Here is a 12,100-nt window from a genome sequence, read left to right on the forward strand (position 1 = left end):
TTCTTTTCAACTAATTGGATGGAACGCTTTAATGCTTCATCTGGTCGACACTCACATGAGTCACATGACATCAAGCCTATTTCGGCGTCCATAATTTTGGAGGTGCTGGAGTGTCCAATGCTCACCAGAATCAAATGTTTGGCTTCATACACAAAGCATAAAAAAAAAAGAAAAACCTAATAACAAGCCACAGTTCATAATTTATAAAACTCATAAGCGAAATAGTTGTAAATCAAGGCACCAACGCAGCTCCAAAATGCTTCGACTTAACTTCCTATGAACATTTTCCACCCCGTTGCAATCTTATCCCAAACAACCCTCGCTGCTTTTTATCATCTGGGTCCTTTCAAGTCTCGAGGACTTCCTGCGTAGCGTCCTCCGCTTCTTCCTCTGCCGTCCCCGCTTCGGCCTCCGCCCCGCTTCCTCTTGTATGCTCCCACCTCCTCCTTTTCATCACGAGTCCAAAGGTTGTCGCAGCGTCCAGGCGCCTGGTACCCAGGCAGGTTGTGGTCCAGCGGGTCCTTGGAGAGGAGAATCCAGATGACGGGCAGCTTCCTGCTGACGGTGATGCTGTCCAGCCCGACGGCCGCCTCCAGGGGCTCCCACACATCTGTCAGCGTGGTGCTGGCCAGCGAGGTCAACTGATGCAGGCCCCGGACACGTCGCTTAACCACCTCGGCGCACGTGATAGCTTTTGACACGCCCTTGCCGCTCGCCGTGAATACCAGCTGGCGGCAGAGGGGGCGGCCAGGCGGAGCCTCATCGACCTCGCCTTCACCATCTTTTTCTGCCTGGGGTTTGGTCTCGACGCGGCTCAGGGCGTAGCGGAGCAGGTTGCGGATCTTGCTGCCTTCTTTGACGCGCACCTCCGGCGTATCGGCGACAAGGCTGAATGGACATACGGACGGCTGCTCTGTACTGCGAACCTTACTGTAGTTCTCCATCTGTAAATACAACATTTTGGAGTTTGTTTATTGGCACTAGGCACTAAATCCTTGTTCTTTTCTTGTTTTACATCACAAATAATTTCTACTAACATACTAGCAAGCGTAATCAAATGTACTCTTGTAATACGATCAAACAGGCTTTATGGTATTGTTAAACGATACCACCATGTAACCATTATGGTACAATATTATGGTTATAAGAGGTTTCAAAGTTATACAAAGTAATATCGTTGTGGAGATTTTGCTTGTTGTCACGGGACCAACTCATCTAAGGTTAGAATGATACATTTTTAATAAATAATTTGGTGCACTGTTGACAAAGGTGTCCAACATTTGTTGCCAACAGGTTTATTTAGTGACTCCAAAGCTACATTGTGCCTTCATTACCTCGCGTTGCAAACGTAGACAAACTTATTTAAATAAATAATTATTGATCCGATTATCTGAGAGATAAAATTAAAATATTAATTTACAGACGAACCAGCGTTCGAGGCTAGGCTAGCGTTAGCACAGGCAAGGCATCAACTAATCCCACTCGACACGGTCGCCAAAGTAACATCATACCCATGCTAGCGACCGAGATACATTTTGCGTGATCGTGGTGAACGTTGAAATATCAACTCACCTGGAATCTTATTTCTATTTTCCTTCTTTTCGCTCCTTTTCTTCACATGTTTGGTGTTGCTTCTCACGCTGCCGTATAGCAAAGATCAGTGTCGCAAAACGCCGGAGCGTTAAGGGGGCGTGGCTTTGTGCGTGTGGGCGATGAATGAATGATGATGCTGATAAAAGGGCGCAAGGAGCGGCTGGTACGCGTTTCTACGATTAAAGTTTTTGTTGAAAATTTGAAAACGTCAACTTTTGATCCTTTTTCCCTAGGAATTTCTATCTTTCTCGTCACTATTTCAGGCCAAATAAGTTGCTATTTTAAGGGCTTTCCCCATAACACTGAACGTATGTAAAGTATACAAATGTGCAAAATAAAGAGACATAAAACGTTTTTATAGTCTTACCCCTAGTACACACATTTAAACATATTAAACACGCAAACCTATTAAGATTCACCGAATGTAATCCTTAGCACATGGAGATGTGGTCATTTTCGTCCTAAACTCATCCCAAAGATTTTGTGTGATTGCTAGCAAACTTGAAAGACACAGACTGGACAACTTTCATCCAGATGTGAAAGTGTGAGTATGCGAGGGAATGTTTGGTTCTTTCTCTGTGTGAAAGCCCTCTTGTAATCATTGTGTTTATTGTTAATCTGACAAGTCACTGATTGAATGATTAAATGATCTTTTTGGAGGGGTCCCAACATTCATAAAAATCTTTTTTTTTGGGGGTGGGGTGAAAAAGAAAACTCACTCAGTCGTGTAGATTGTAAAGTTTGAAAAACTCAGCCATGGACATGAAATTGGGCAAACCTATCTTTGATAACATGCCACACAAAACAGTAAGTGAACAGGAAGTCGGCCATTTTGAGCTGAATTAGTCATTTTGATGAAGTCTGGGACTTTGGCAAACAAATTTAGTCTATGGATGCTTCAATGGTAAGTAGGTTTGTGAAAAACCTTTCTTCATCCCTTTATAGTAGGTATTAAGTTCAAGAACACATTCACATGTTATATGAAGGAAGGGGTGGTCTTTGAGGGGCGTGGCCAGTAGAACCCAGACAGCACCTCCCTATAAGGCCGTGGTAATGCAACATTTGGCACGGAGTGGACGACCGAGCTGTGACTTGTAAGTGTCTCATTCTTTTTCTTTTATTGTGCATGACTTAAATGTCTGTGTTTGTGCATGTGCTGTTAATAATGATGATTATAATGATGATGATGATGAGAAGGATGAAGGTCCGAGAACTGAAATGAGAAAATCCCGTCAGGTGCTTCAGATGTCGATAAGTACTTGTTAATCGTTTCCTGATGTTGATTATAATGAAACACATTTCAAAAGAAATATGAGCAAAAACATTCTTTCATCATAACTTCCAGCCACTTTTGAAATGTTATGGTTTATGTATTTGTGAAAGTTTCTCTTTGATGGTAACATCAGATTAAGTAGGACCAGAAGGGTGTGTGGGGGGGTTCTGGCATGGCACCCCCGCCTCTCAGACCCCCACACGCCTGCAGATGTTTGTGAGTTGGACTTTTTTTTGGGATCGCCATCTCTGGCATTAATGTAGTTTGACTATATACGTAAAGATTTAAAACGTCTTCCTCATTGATGCTCGCTCAACTGAATTTATTGAATCTATTCCTCTTTAGTTTTTATCATGTAGAAGGTGTGATGTCATTTTAATCTGAATTAAACAAGACTTTTAAAATAAAACTCTTCTAAACAGAAGAATAAATTCTGAAACATAAACCTTTTTTTCCGGCATGTGAGCTTCCATAATTTGCGCTAGCAGATGCCAGTAAATTCCTGCCGGTGTAGCGCATATGTTTTCACTTGAACACTTTTAAATTTCACATAGACTACATCAGGGTGTACGACCTTGGGGCCACATTAATCTGGACTGTTGAACACTTACAGGTTTAAGATTATTACGTCTCCGCTTTACGTCCTTAAAAATTAAAATTAGCGATGGGCGCGTATCGATAGCAGGTATCGTATTGGGTCACTTCATTTGAAGCTACCGATACTAGTGGAGCCGATACCAGCTACCAATGCTTAAGGCAAAAAAATAATAAATTAGGCATTTTACAAAAAAGCACAAAATAACTATGATGTGACGGATACACGTTTTTTTTTTGTGGCAGCAGGAGTGATTTATATGCTGTGTGTGAGTTATTCTGAAAATAATGAGATGTTTTTCTGCTAACCCTCCACACTGGAGGCCATGACGCATTATGACAAAACATTGAAAATCATTCAAATCAAATTTTTGGAGCTCTTTTTCCTCTCCAGAAGGCAGAGTTAGCATTTTCTAAAAAAACCAAAAACAAAAAAAAAGCTCAGCTAAGCCCATAATTAGTACATCATATGCTTATAATACACGATGATGTGTACGTCTTGCGTATTTATGAGGGTGTGGTCATTTGCGGTGGGTCGTGGCGTTCAGAGGTCATGCGACACCATGAAGAAAGTCAAAGTCGATGAGACGTTTCCAACATGACCAATCAAAAACTCAGATTAAAATCCGCACCGGAAACGGGCCCCGCCACTAAGAATGTCCGACAAAAGTGGGCACACCCCTCCTTGGCAGTGAGGGTATAAAGCTTATTTTTGTGAATGAGTAAATAACCCAAACTGGATGAAAAAAAAAAAGATAACTCACCAAAATTGTGTGTATAATTGTGTGTACAATTATTTTATATTTTAAGGGAAAAGCAGAACTTCGGCATGGTCCGCGACAAAAAATGAGTTCGTTAGCCTGCTCTTGGCTCGCATGTCGTTGACACTGTAGGTTCTCAAAACAGAATGATAGCCTTACATAAATATTATTCTCCAAAAAAGTTGAAATACTTGGGAGGTCGGACGTGGTGTTTAGATGCAGCGTCTTTGGCGAAATCCTGGTCTGAGCTCTACATTCCGTCTGGCGTCTCGAAACCCAAGAAGAGGAATTTCCTGGAGATGTTCTATTGAGAAGGTCCAGAAGGTCCTCAAGTAGGAATGTGCCCTTTGTTGGCGTTGAGTTAACCAAATAAGGAAAAGCGGGCTGAGAAAGAAGAAACGTGTACGGACGCGTCCCGGCCGGCCGACAGTCAGCAGCAATTAGTCACGTCCGGAATGATTTACATTCTCTTTCTTTTTCATGATTTTGAAGACTTACTTGATGGACTCCACCATTTCGTTAGTCATTGAAATTTGGCTTTGTGGTGTTTCGAATTTACAAGACATTTGTTTTTGCTTTACATGGAATTTATTGTACGGTATTCATAATAATCATGTGGTCAGAGCAAAAATGTATTAATAATAATAATGTAGTTATTGTGATGGATTGGGCTTTGTGGCCCAAGAAGAATATTTGTGGCTGGTCTGGACTGTAATGTGTGTGAAGTTGAGTTGACTTCATAAGCTATTTTAAGTCCAGAAGTTTCAGAAGTAGCAAAGCGCAGTATGACTTTGGTGTGTGTGGATAAATCATTTTACCTTATTGTCAGTAACTGGATGAAAATGTGGCGCTCGGTGTCAAATCAGAAATGGAGGAAGTGGCCAAAACCGCATCTGTCGTCCAGATGGGGATCCGGCGTGGGCCCAGTCCGAGCTCGGTTCTGCGTCTGTGTCTACCAGAGGGTTAAATCAGACAAGCGCAGCTGTGAGACTTCTCCTGTGTAAAAAAAAAACAACAAAAATCCCCGCAATCAGACATTTTGCAGATTTCTGGATTGTAGTTAGCGACAGCGGCCCAAGTCCCAGCTGGCTCCAGCTGGCTCTGTTTTGCTGCTGGTTCTACTCCAAATGCACTCCACTTGAATGATTATGTTTGCTCTGCTACTAACTTTCTAAGAACCAACGACAATACACCGAAATAAGGGCAAGCATATGAACATTATCAAAAATCAGGAAGAACAAGTATAGAAAAACAGAACGGAGCAACAAGAACAAGAGTTGGAACGAGACCAACGGCAAGTCGAGAGAAAGAGCAGGAACAAATGCCAGAGCAGCAAAAGACACAGTAACAAGAACAAAAAAATGAACAGGATCCAGAAGAAAACGGCAACAGGAACAAAAGAAAGAGAAATAACAAGAACATCACCAGAATAGGAACAGGACCAAGAATACGATAAATAATGACAGGCTGGCAAACAGGAACAATAACGAGAAGACTTTCTGCCGTTTCATTGCCGTGTCCTTTGACCCCTTTTACTGCCTTTCATTATTTTCCGATGATGTCACTGATATCGGATCGGGGGTCTCAACTCCCGCCCCCCCTTCAGCTTTACAGTGTTCTCGCGCGTCCTTGAGTGACGATGTAAACAAAGTCAGTGAAAATGTCTCGCTGTGATTACCTTCACATGCTTCACATTAGCGGGTGGGGGGGGGGGCATTTCTTTGGGGGAGTTGATTTGACGCAGGCTTTCTTTCAAACCTATATACACACCTTAATGTACACAACACAATCACACCAACACACATTCCAGCACTGTGAATGTGATTTATAGACCGACCGTCTCAGTCCCATCTGTAAGCTCTCAACTATAATAAATACAACAAGCACCATTAAACTTTCAAAGCCCTCTTTTTCTTTGGCATGCTAGCAACATCTATCCGTTCGTAAATAGAACATTAATACAGCTCATCAGCAATGTTTATTGGAATTCTTGCCAAGTCCAGATGGTAAGAAAAAAAAAAAAAAAAAAAGTCCTCAAGGGTAGGGTTAGATGGAGCCCATCCCAGAGAAGTTGGGTACACCTGGGATTGGTCGCTAGTCAACGTGAGAGCGCAAAAGGATTGACCACCAGTGAACTTTCTTCAATAACTCAATCAAGTGACACTGATCTGGAGCTCCTTTGGTTTTCCGTTGGCTTTCTTCTCTCAACTGTCATCCACATGACATTCCAAAGAAGGCCTTCCGTCATTTTATGCTTGATGTGGTCGGCGATTGGAGTCTGCAGGAAACGCACTCGCCGCTTTAAACACAAACAGATGAGCCAATTGTTCCTCTTTCTGTTTTGTGATAGCAGACAGCTGCTCATTCTCAATTACAACACCACGTGACGTCCCTTTAGGCTTCTCGTGAAACCCAAACGGTCGTCACTATTCCGGGCATCTTCTGTTCTGTTCATGAATAACAACTCGTAAATGTAGTGAGAACACGCATTGTGAGGTATAGGAAATAAAAGGCTTTGATTGGCCGGGAATCAAATCGTCTGTGTTCACACCCCCAACGGCGCAACGACACCGTTTCTAAATGCACCTCTCTACGAATGTATCAAAAGAAACACGTGGTCAGACAGACTGCATATGATTATTATTGTTATTATTATTGATATTAATATTCAATGGGGTGGATGCCGTTATTATTATTGCTATTTTTATTATATTATTATTTAATGGGGTGGACGGCAGTAGACACATATGGACAAACTAACCACCGACCTTGGCGCTTGTTTCATATTGACGATGACATGATGGCTGCTTACCGCCTTCTCGTTGCAGGAGAAAGAAATGGTCATGGCAGCTGGGAGGAGTCTTCTCCTGGCTCTCATGGCGGCCGCCTGTTTCCACGGTAACGCTGCACAGAGGACAGGTGGGTGACCTCAGCGCGCTGCATTCCGCCATATGTATGACATGGCCTTTCTATCTGGCTCCCACACATCAACACACTATATAGCGCACATCTGGCCTCCTTCTCATATTCACAATGAAAATCACATCGACTAACATCACAGTGTGTGTGTGTGTGTGTTGTGTTTGTTCATGCACTCACATGCTTCACCCCCACCATGATCATCTTTGCCAAAATTACCATTGAAACCCCCCCAAAAAAATTCAAAAGGCCACATGTGGCGAGGAGAAGGCGCAAAGAAAATAAGAGGTGACAAGAATAAATCTTTTCCGCTCGTGAAAATATTTTTGAAATGCCAGAAATAAAAAATGATTGAGACAAATGGTGTCATGTAATCTTGGAGGCTCTGAATTATCTAAATGCTGATTTGGAAGAGGTTACAAGAAGGAGTTCTGCTTCTGTATATCACTTTTGACAAGAATGCGTTTCCTCATGTCTGGATCCTTTCAGCGGACTATGACAATTGGCTCTGGCCTCTCCCGGGGGCAGTTTTTTGTTATCCTCAAGTTACTCACGATTGCGCACACGGGAGTCATCCAATTCCCAATAAAATCAAACTTGTATGCAGTTACTGGAATCTTCTCGGTTGTTGAAGATTTTGAATCCGAAAGGCTTGTTCGGTTGTGGTGACAATCCCAGGCCCACCGGAGACGTAAATAGGGCAATTCCACGGCAGATTGACAGGAAGCCTTTTGAGAAAATCTCTTCAACAACCAAGAAGAGCCATTTACAGATTTCCCTCAGCCGGAAGATTGAAAATAAGACTCCACCAGAGTTGAAGGCCACGCAGCTTGGATGTTCTTCACGCTTTTGCACAGCCGCTCACTGCGGATTTGTCTTCTTTGAGCATTTATTTCCTTGATATTCATCTTAAAGGATGGACCTGGAGTAATGCAATGAAATAAATGCTGACACAGCACGTCACCCCACGCTAGCAGAAGCACTCGCTCTCTCTGACTGGCACCGCCGTCCGTCCAAAATCGCCGTGTAGTGACCCGAGCCCGTTGTCAGTATGCACTCAAGAAGCCGTGGCCGACCTGGTCTTCATGGTGGACGGGTCATGGAGCATCGGCACCGAGAACTTTGAGAAGATCCGCCGCTTTTTGGCCACGCTGGTCAACAGCTTTGACGTAGGCCCAGACCGGGTCCGCATGGCTCTGGTCCAGTACAGCAGCACGCCGAGAACCGAGTTCCTGCTCAACACTTTTGAGAGCAAGAAGGACATCCTCCAGTCTGTCAGCACGCTACCCTACATGGGCGGCGGCACACATACGGGTCAAGGCCTGGACTTTATGCTAAGTCAGCATTTTGTGGAAGACGCCGGCAGCAGGATGAAGCAGAAAGTTCCCCAGATCGCCGTGGTTATCACAGATGGGAGATCGCAAGATGACGTGGAGTCTCACGCAATGGCACTGAAGAAGAAAGGGATCCTTTTGTACGCCATCGGGATTAAAGACGCGGACGAAAATCAGCTGAGGGAGATCGCCAGCCAACCGCACAGTCAGTTCGTTTACAGCGTGTCCGACTTCGCCGCGCTTCAAGGGATTTCTCAGAGCGTCGCCCAAACCTTGTGCACCACTGTGGAGGAGGCCAAACGACAACTTCTGCAGTTGTCAGAAGGTAACGTGGGTCATGCCACATAGCTCGCGGTGGAAATGAGAACATCGACACGGCGTTGACACCAACGTTGGCTCGCTCGTGTGCATCACTTAAAAAAAACAAAAAAAATGGATGGATGCTCATTTTGTTCTGTTCTCTCTCAGAATGTGCCAAAGCCACGGTGGCCGACGTGGTCTTCCTGGTGGACGGCTCCACCAGCATCGGCATTTCCGATTTCCAGGAGGTGCGGACGTTTCTCCGAACCGTGGTGTCCGGTTTCGACGTCGGTCCCAACAAAGTCCGCGTGGGTTTGGCGCAATACACCGACGAACCTTATCAAGAGTTCCTGTTGAAAGATCACATGGACAAGAACTCTCTGCTGGACGAACTGGAACGGTTACCCTACCGGATGGGAGGCACGAAGACGGGCAAGGCCATAAACTTTATTCGGACGCAGTTCTTCACAGAAAGCGCCGGAAGCCGAGCCAACCAGAGGGTGCCTCAGATCGCAGTGGTCATCACGGACGGAGAGTCCGCCGACGACGTGGCGGAGGCCGCTCGGCACCTCAGACAACACGGGGTCATCGTCTTTGCTATCGGAGTGGGGCAGGCTAACTTGGTGGAGCTGGACGCCATCGCCAACCGACCCACCGACAACTTCCTATTCTACATCGACAGCTTCCAAGCTCTGCAGAGGCTGAGTGTCGGTCTGCTGCAAACCGTGTGCACTTCCATGGACAACCAGAGGCAAGGTGAGTACCAGAAGCACCTGCAGGGGCACCGGGATCGAGGTTCCCGGGTTGGGCAAAACCTATGGAAAGCCCCAGCGTGAGAAGTTAGCGCTTGTTTTTTCTCATTTGTTGTTTTTACGGGCTACAAGAGTTTTACATAGCTAATTATAACCAGCTGACCTCGTGGAATTTCAATTGCTGATGAAGACCCGATGTAGAGCTCAAAGAACAATGGATGTTGTACGGCGGTTACGCAACATTTCGTTTCGTTCCGTACCACAACAATGCAGGCCAAAAGAAGCTAGCAAGGATGTGTGATGCCAGCCAAAATACACGAGAAGGGCAATTCAGTTGAAGAGTAGAATTTACTGTTATACGTGTTTGCTGTGGGAAGTTTCCACAGAAACTAATTCCCAGGTCGATAATAAAAGTCTGGAAGCTGCGTATGTGATTTGTGTGCGTGGAGGGGGGGGGGGGGGGGGGGGGGGGGGAGATGAGGTCATGTTAACGGTATCGTCAACTTAGCTTGCGTGAGCCCAGACTTCTCGATAAAGACATTATGATTTGTCTTCCGCGCTGTCATGCATAATCACGTCAAAATCTTTTTTCCAGCTTTGTCCAAAAAGTTTTCAGATATCTTCATCCTGGTGGACAGCGGCTTGAATGAAGCCGAGTTCCAGCAGGTGAAAACCTTCCTTCTCCAACTGACCGACACACTGAAGTTCGGAATCTCAGCGTACCGCCTTGGCCTGGCTCAGTACGGCCAAGACATCAAAGTGGAGTTCCGCTTGAATACCCACCAGACCAACGAAGAAACCAAAGCCGCTCTCCGCCGCTTCCGCCGCCGTAAACTCCAGCCCAACGAGCCGCGAAACCTGGGGGCGGCCTTGGAGTACGCCGGCTCCAATTTCTTCACCAGCCAGGCAGGAAGCCGGACGGAACAAGGCTTCCAACAGTTCCTGGTTGTTCTGAGTGGGAAAGAGTCCGACGATCAGGTGTACAAGCAGTCTCGCTTACTCAAGGCCCAGGGCATCAAGGTGGTGGCTATGAATCTCGATGCGCCATTACCAGATTATGGAGGTGAGGGCTTCGGTCCTTCCACGTCCCTCGTCCTCCAGTCCCCCGTCAGTGCCCTTCCCTCTCTGAAGACTACCTTTGAAGACCAGAAGCTGCCAGCCAATCTCACTGGAGGTAAAAGGAATCCTTAAACGGGCAACCTTACGGAGGTTCATTTTGTTGTTGTTGTTGCTTCTTCCACAGAGTGCAAAGGAGCCCTACTTGCAGACGTCGTCTTCATCATCGATGGATCCGGAAGCATAGGACCATCAAATTTCAAACTGGTACGCATGTTCCTGCACTCGGTTATCAGCAACCTGGACGTGGCTCCTTCCAGGGTGCGAGTGGGAATCGTCATGTACACTAGCAAACCCAAAGCTCAGGTCTACCTCAACACCTTCGATGACAAGAACGAATTGCTTAGTTTCATCAGAATAATGCCATACCGCGGCGGCGGGACTAAAACAGGCGTCGCCCTCGATTTCACGCGGAAGCACGTGTTCACCAAAGAAAGAGGCAGCAGGAGAGACAAAGGCATCCAGCAGGTGGCGGTGGTAGTCACAGACGGGAAATCCCAAGACGACGTGAGCGACGCTGCGGTGGCCCTCCGTCGGGAAGGCGTCAAAATCTACGCGGTCGGCGTGAAAAACGCCGACGATGCCCAGCTGGTCGAGATGGCGTCCCACCCGCCCAGCAACCACATTTTCATTGTGGACAGTTTCTCCAAACTGAGGGCGCTGGAGCAGAAGCTCCAGAGCATTGTTTGCCACAACATCCTGCAGCAAGCGGTCAGCGTTAACGTGAGAAGAAGCAACATCAAGGAAGGTTAGCATTGTTGCACTTGACCAATAAAAGGCTGTTTCCCCATAACCACTAATCAAATGAGTCAAAACGGTTCAATCAACATCTAATCTGTTCGATTGTGTTCTAGGCTGCTTGCAAACTGATGAAGCGGACATCTTCTTCCTGATCGGCCACTCCGGAAGCATCCACCCTATTGACTTTTACGACATGAAGAAGTTTATCATCGAGTTCATCAGCACCTTCCGCATCGGACCCCAACACGTCCGTATGGGCGTCGCCAAGTACGCGGATGCGCCAAACTTGGAATTTGATCTGACAGCCTATGCGGACGGAAAAAGCCTGGAGAAGGCGGTGGAGGCCATCGTGCAAGTGGGGGGCGGGACGGAAACGGGAAGGGCGCTGGAGTTCATGGGTCCGCAGTTTGATCGGGCCGTGCTCACACGAGGTCAGAAGGTGCCCGAATACCTGGTGGTCATCACCGATGGGAAATCCACAGATGAGGTCAAGGTGCCTGCGGAGAAGCTACGAGCGCAAGGTGTCACAATCTACGCCGTCGGAGTGAAGAATGCCGAAATGGAGGAACTTCGTGAGATATCCGGTGACCCTAAGAAGACGTTCCTTGTCAATAACTTCGACGCTCTCACGCCCATCAAGGATGACATCATCACCGACATCTGCACCACTGATGGTAAGATTTTGTCTGATTAATTTTCTCTCGGCATCAGACACTT

The 12,100-nt window shown here is 46.1% G+C and overlaps 2 protein-coding genes across 4 annotated transcripts in view; one reads left to right on the forward strand and one right to left on the reverse strand.

Annotated features, from left to right (window-relative positions):
* Positions 1–7,480, reverse strand: rpp25l (ribonuclease P/MRP 25 subunit-like). Of its 3 annotated transcripts, none has more exons than XM_068651960.1 (3): positions 7,034–7,480; positions 5,040–5,173; positions 1–944 (listed from the first exon to the last, which is right to left on the reverse strand). In XM_068651960.1, exon 3 carries the CDS (start codon positions 942–944, stop codon positions 333–335), a length of 612 nt encoding a protein of 203 aa, XP_068508061.1. In that variant the 5' UTR covers positions 5,040–5,173; positions 7,034–7,480; the 3' UTR covers positions 1–332. The 3 variants fall into 3 exon arrangements, with proteins under 3 accessions (XP_068508061.1, XP_068508060.1, XP_049585428.1); XM_068651959.1 differs by having other exon boundaries at positions 5,040–5,217; XM_049729471.1 differs by lacking the exons at positions 5,040–5,173; positions 7,034–7,480 and adding an exon at positions 1,573–1,725.
* LOC125974715 (collagen alpha-6(VI) chain) overlaps positions 2,615–12,100 on the forward strand; it is a 21,709-nt gene continuing 12,223 nt past the window's right edge. Inside the window, exons 1-7 of the mRNA XM_049729489.2 lie at positions 2,615–2,687; positions 7,050–7,140; positions 8,191–8,799; positions 8,943–9,530; positions 10,122–10,700; positions 10,770–11,390; positions 11,497–12,057. Coding sequence (XP_049585446.1) covers positions 7,059–7,140; positions 8,191–8,799; positions 8,943–9,530; positions 10,122–10,700; positions 10,770–11,390; positions 11,497–12,057 — 3,040 coding nt within the window. The 5' untranslated portion in view covers positions 2,615–2,687; positions 7,050–7,058. The remainder of the gene's footprint in view (positions 2,688–7,049; positions 7,141–8,190; positions 8,800–8,942; positions 9,531–10,121; positions 10,701–10,769; positions 11,391–11,496; positions 12,058–12,100) is intronic.

The sequence above is a fragment of the Syngnathus scovelli genome, chromosome 9 (assembly GCF_024217435.2).
Source record: "Syngnathus scovelli strain Florida chromosome 9, RoL_Ssco_1.2, whole genome shotgun sequence".
In the NCBI taxonomy this organism is placed as follows: Eukaryota; Metazoa; Chordata; class Actinopteri; order Syngnathiformes; family Syngnathidae; genus Syngnathus; species Syngnathus scovelli.

Bases quoted from the DNA above. Each gene is read 5' to 3' on its own strand.
- rpp25l (XM_068651960.1), bottom strand. From the start codon at position 944: ATGGAGAACTACAGTAAGGTTCGCAGTACAGAGCAGCCGTCCGTATGT.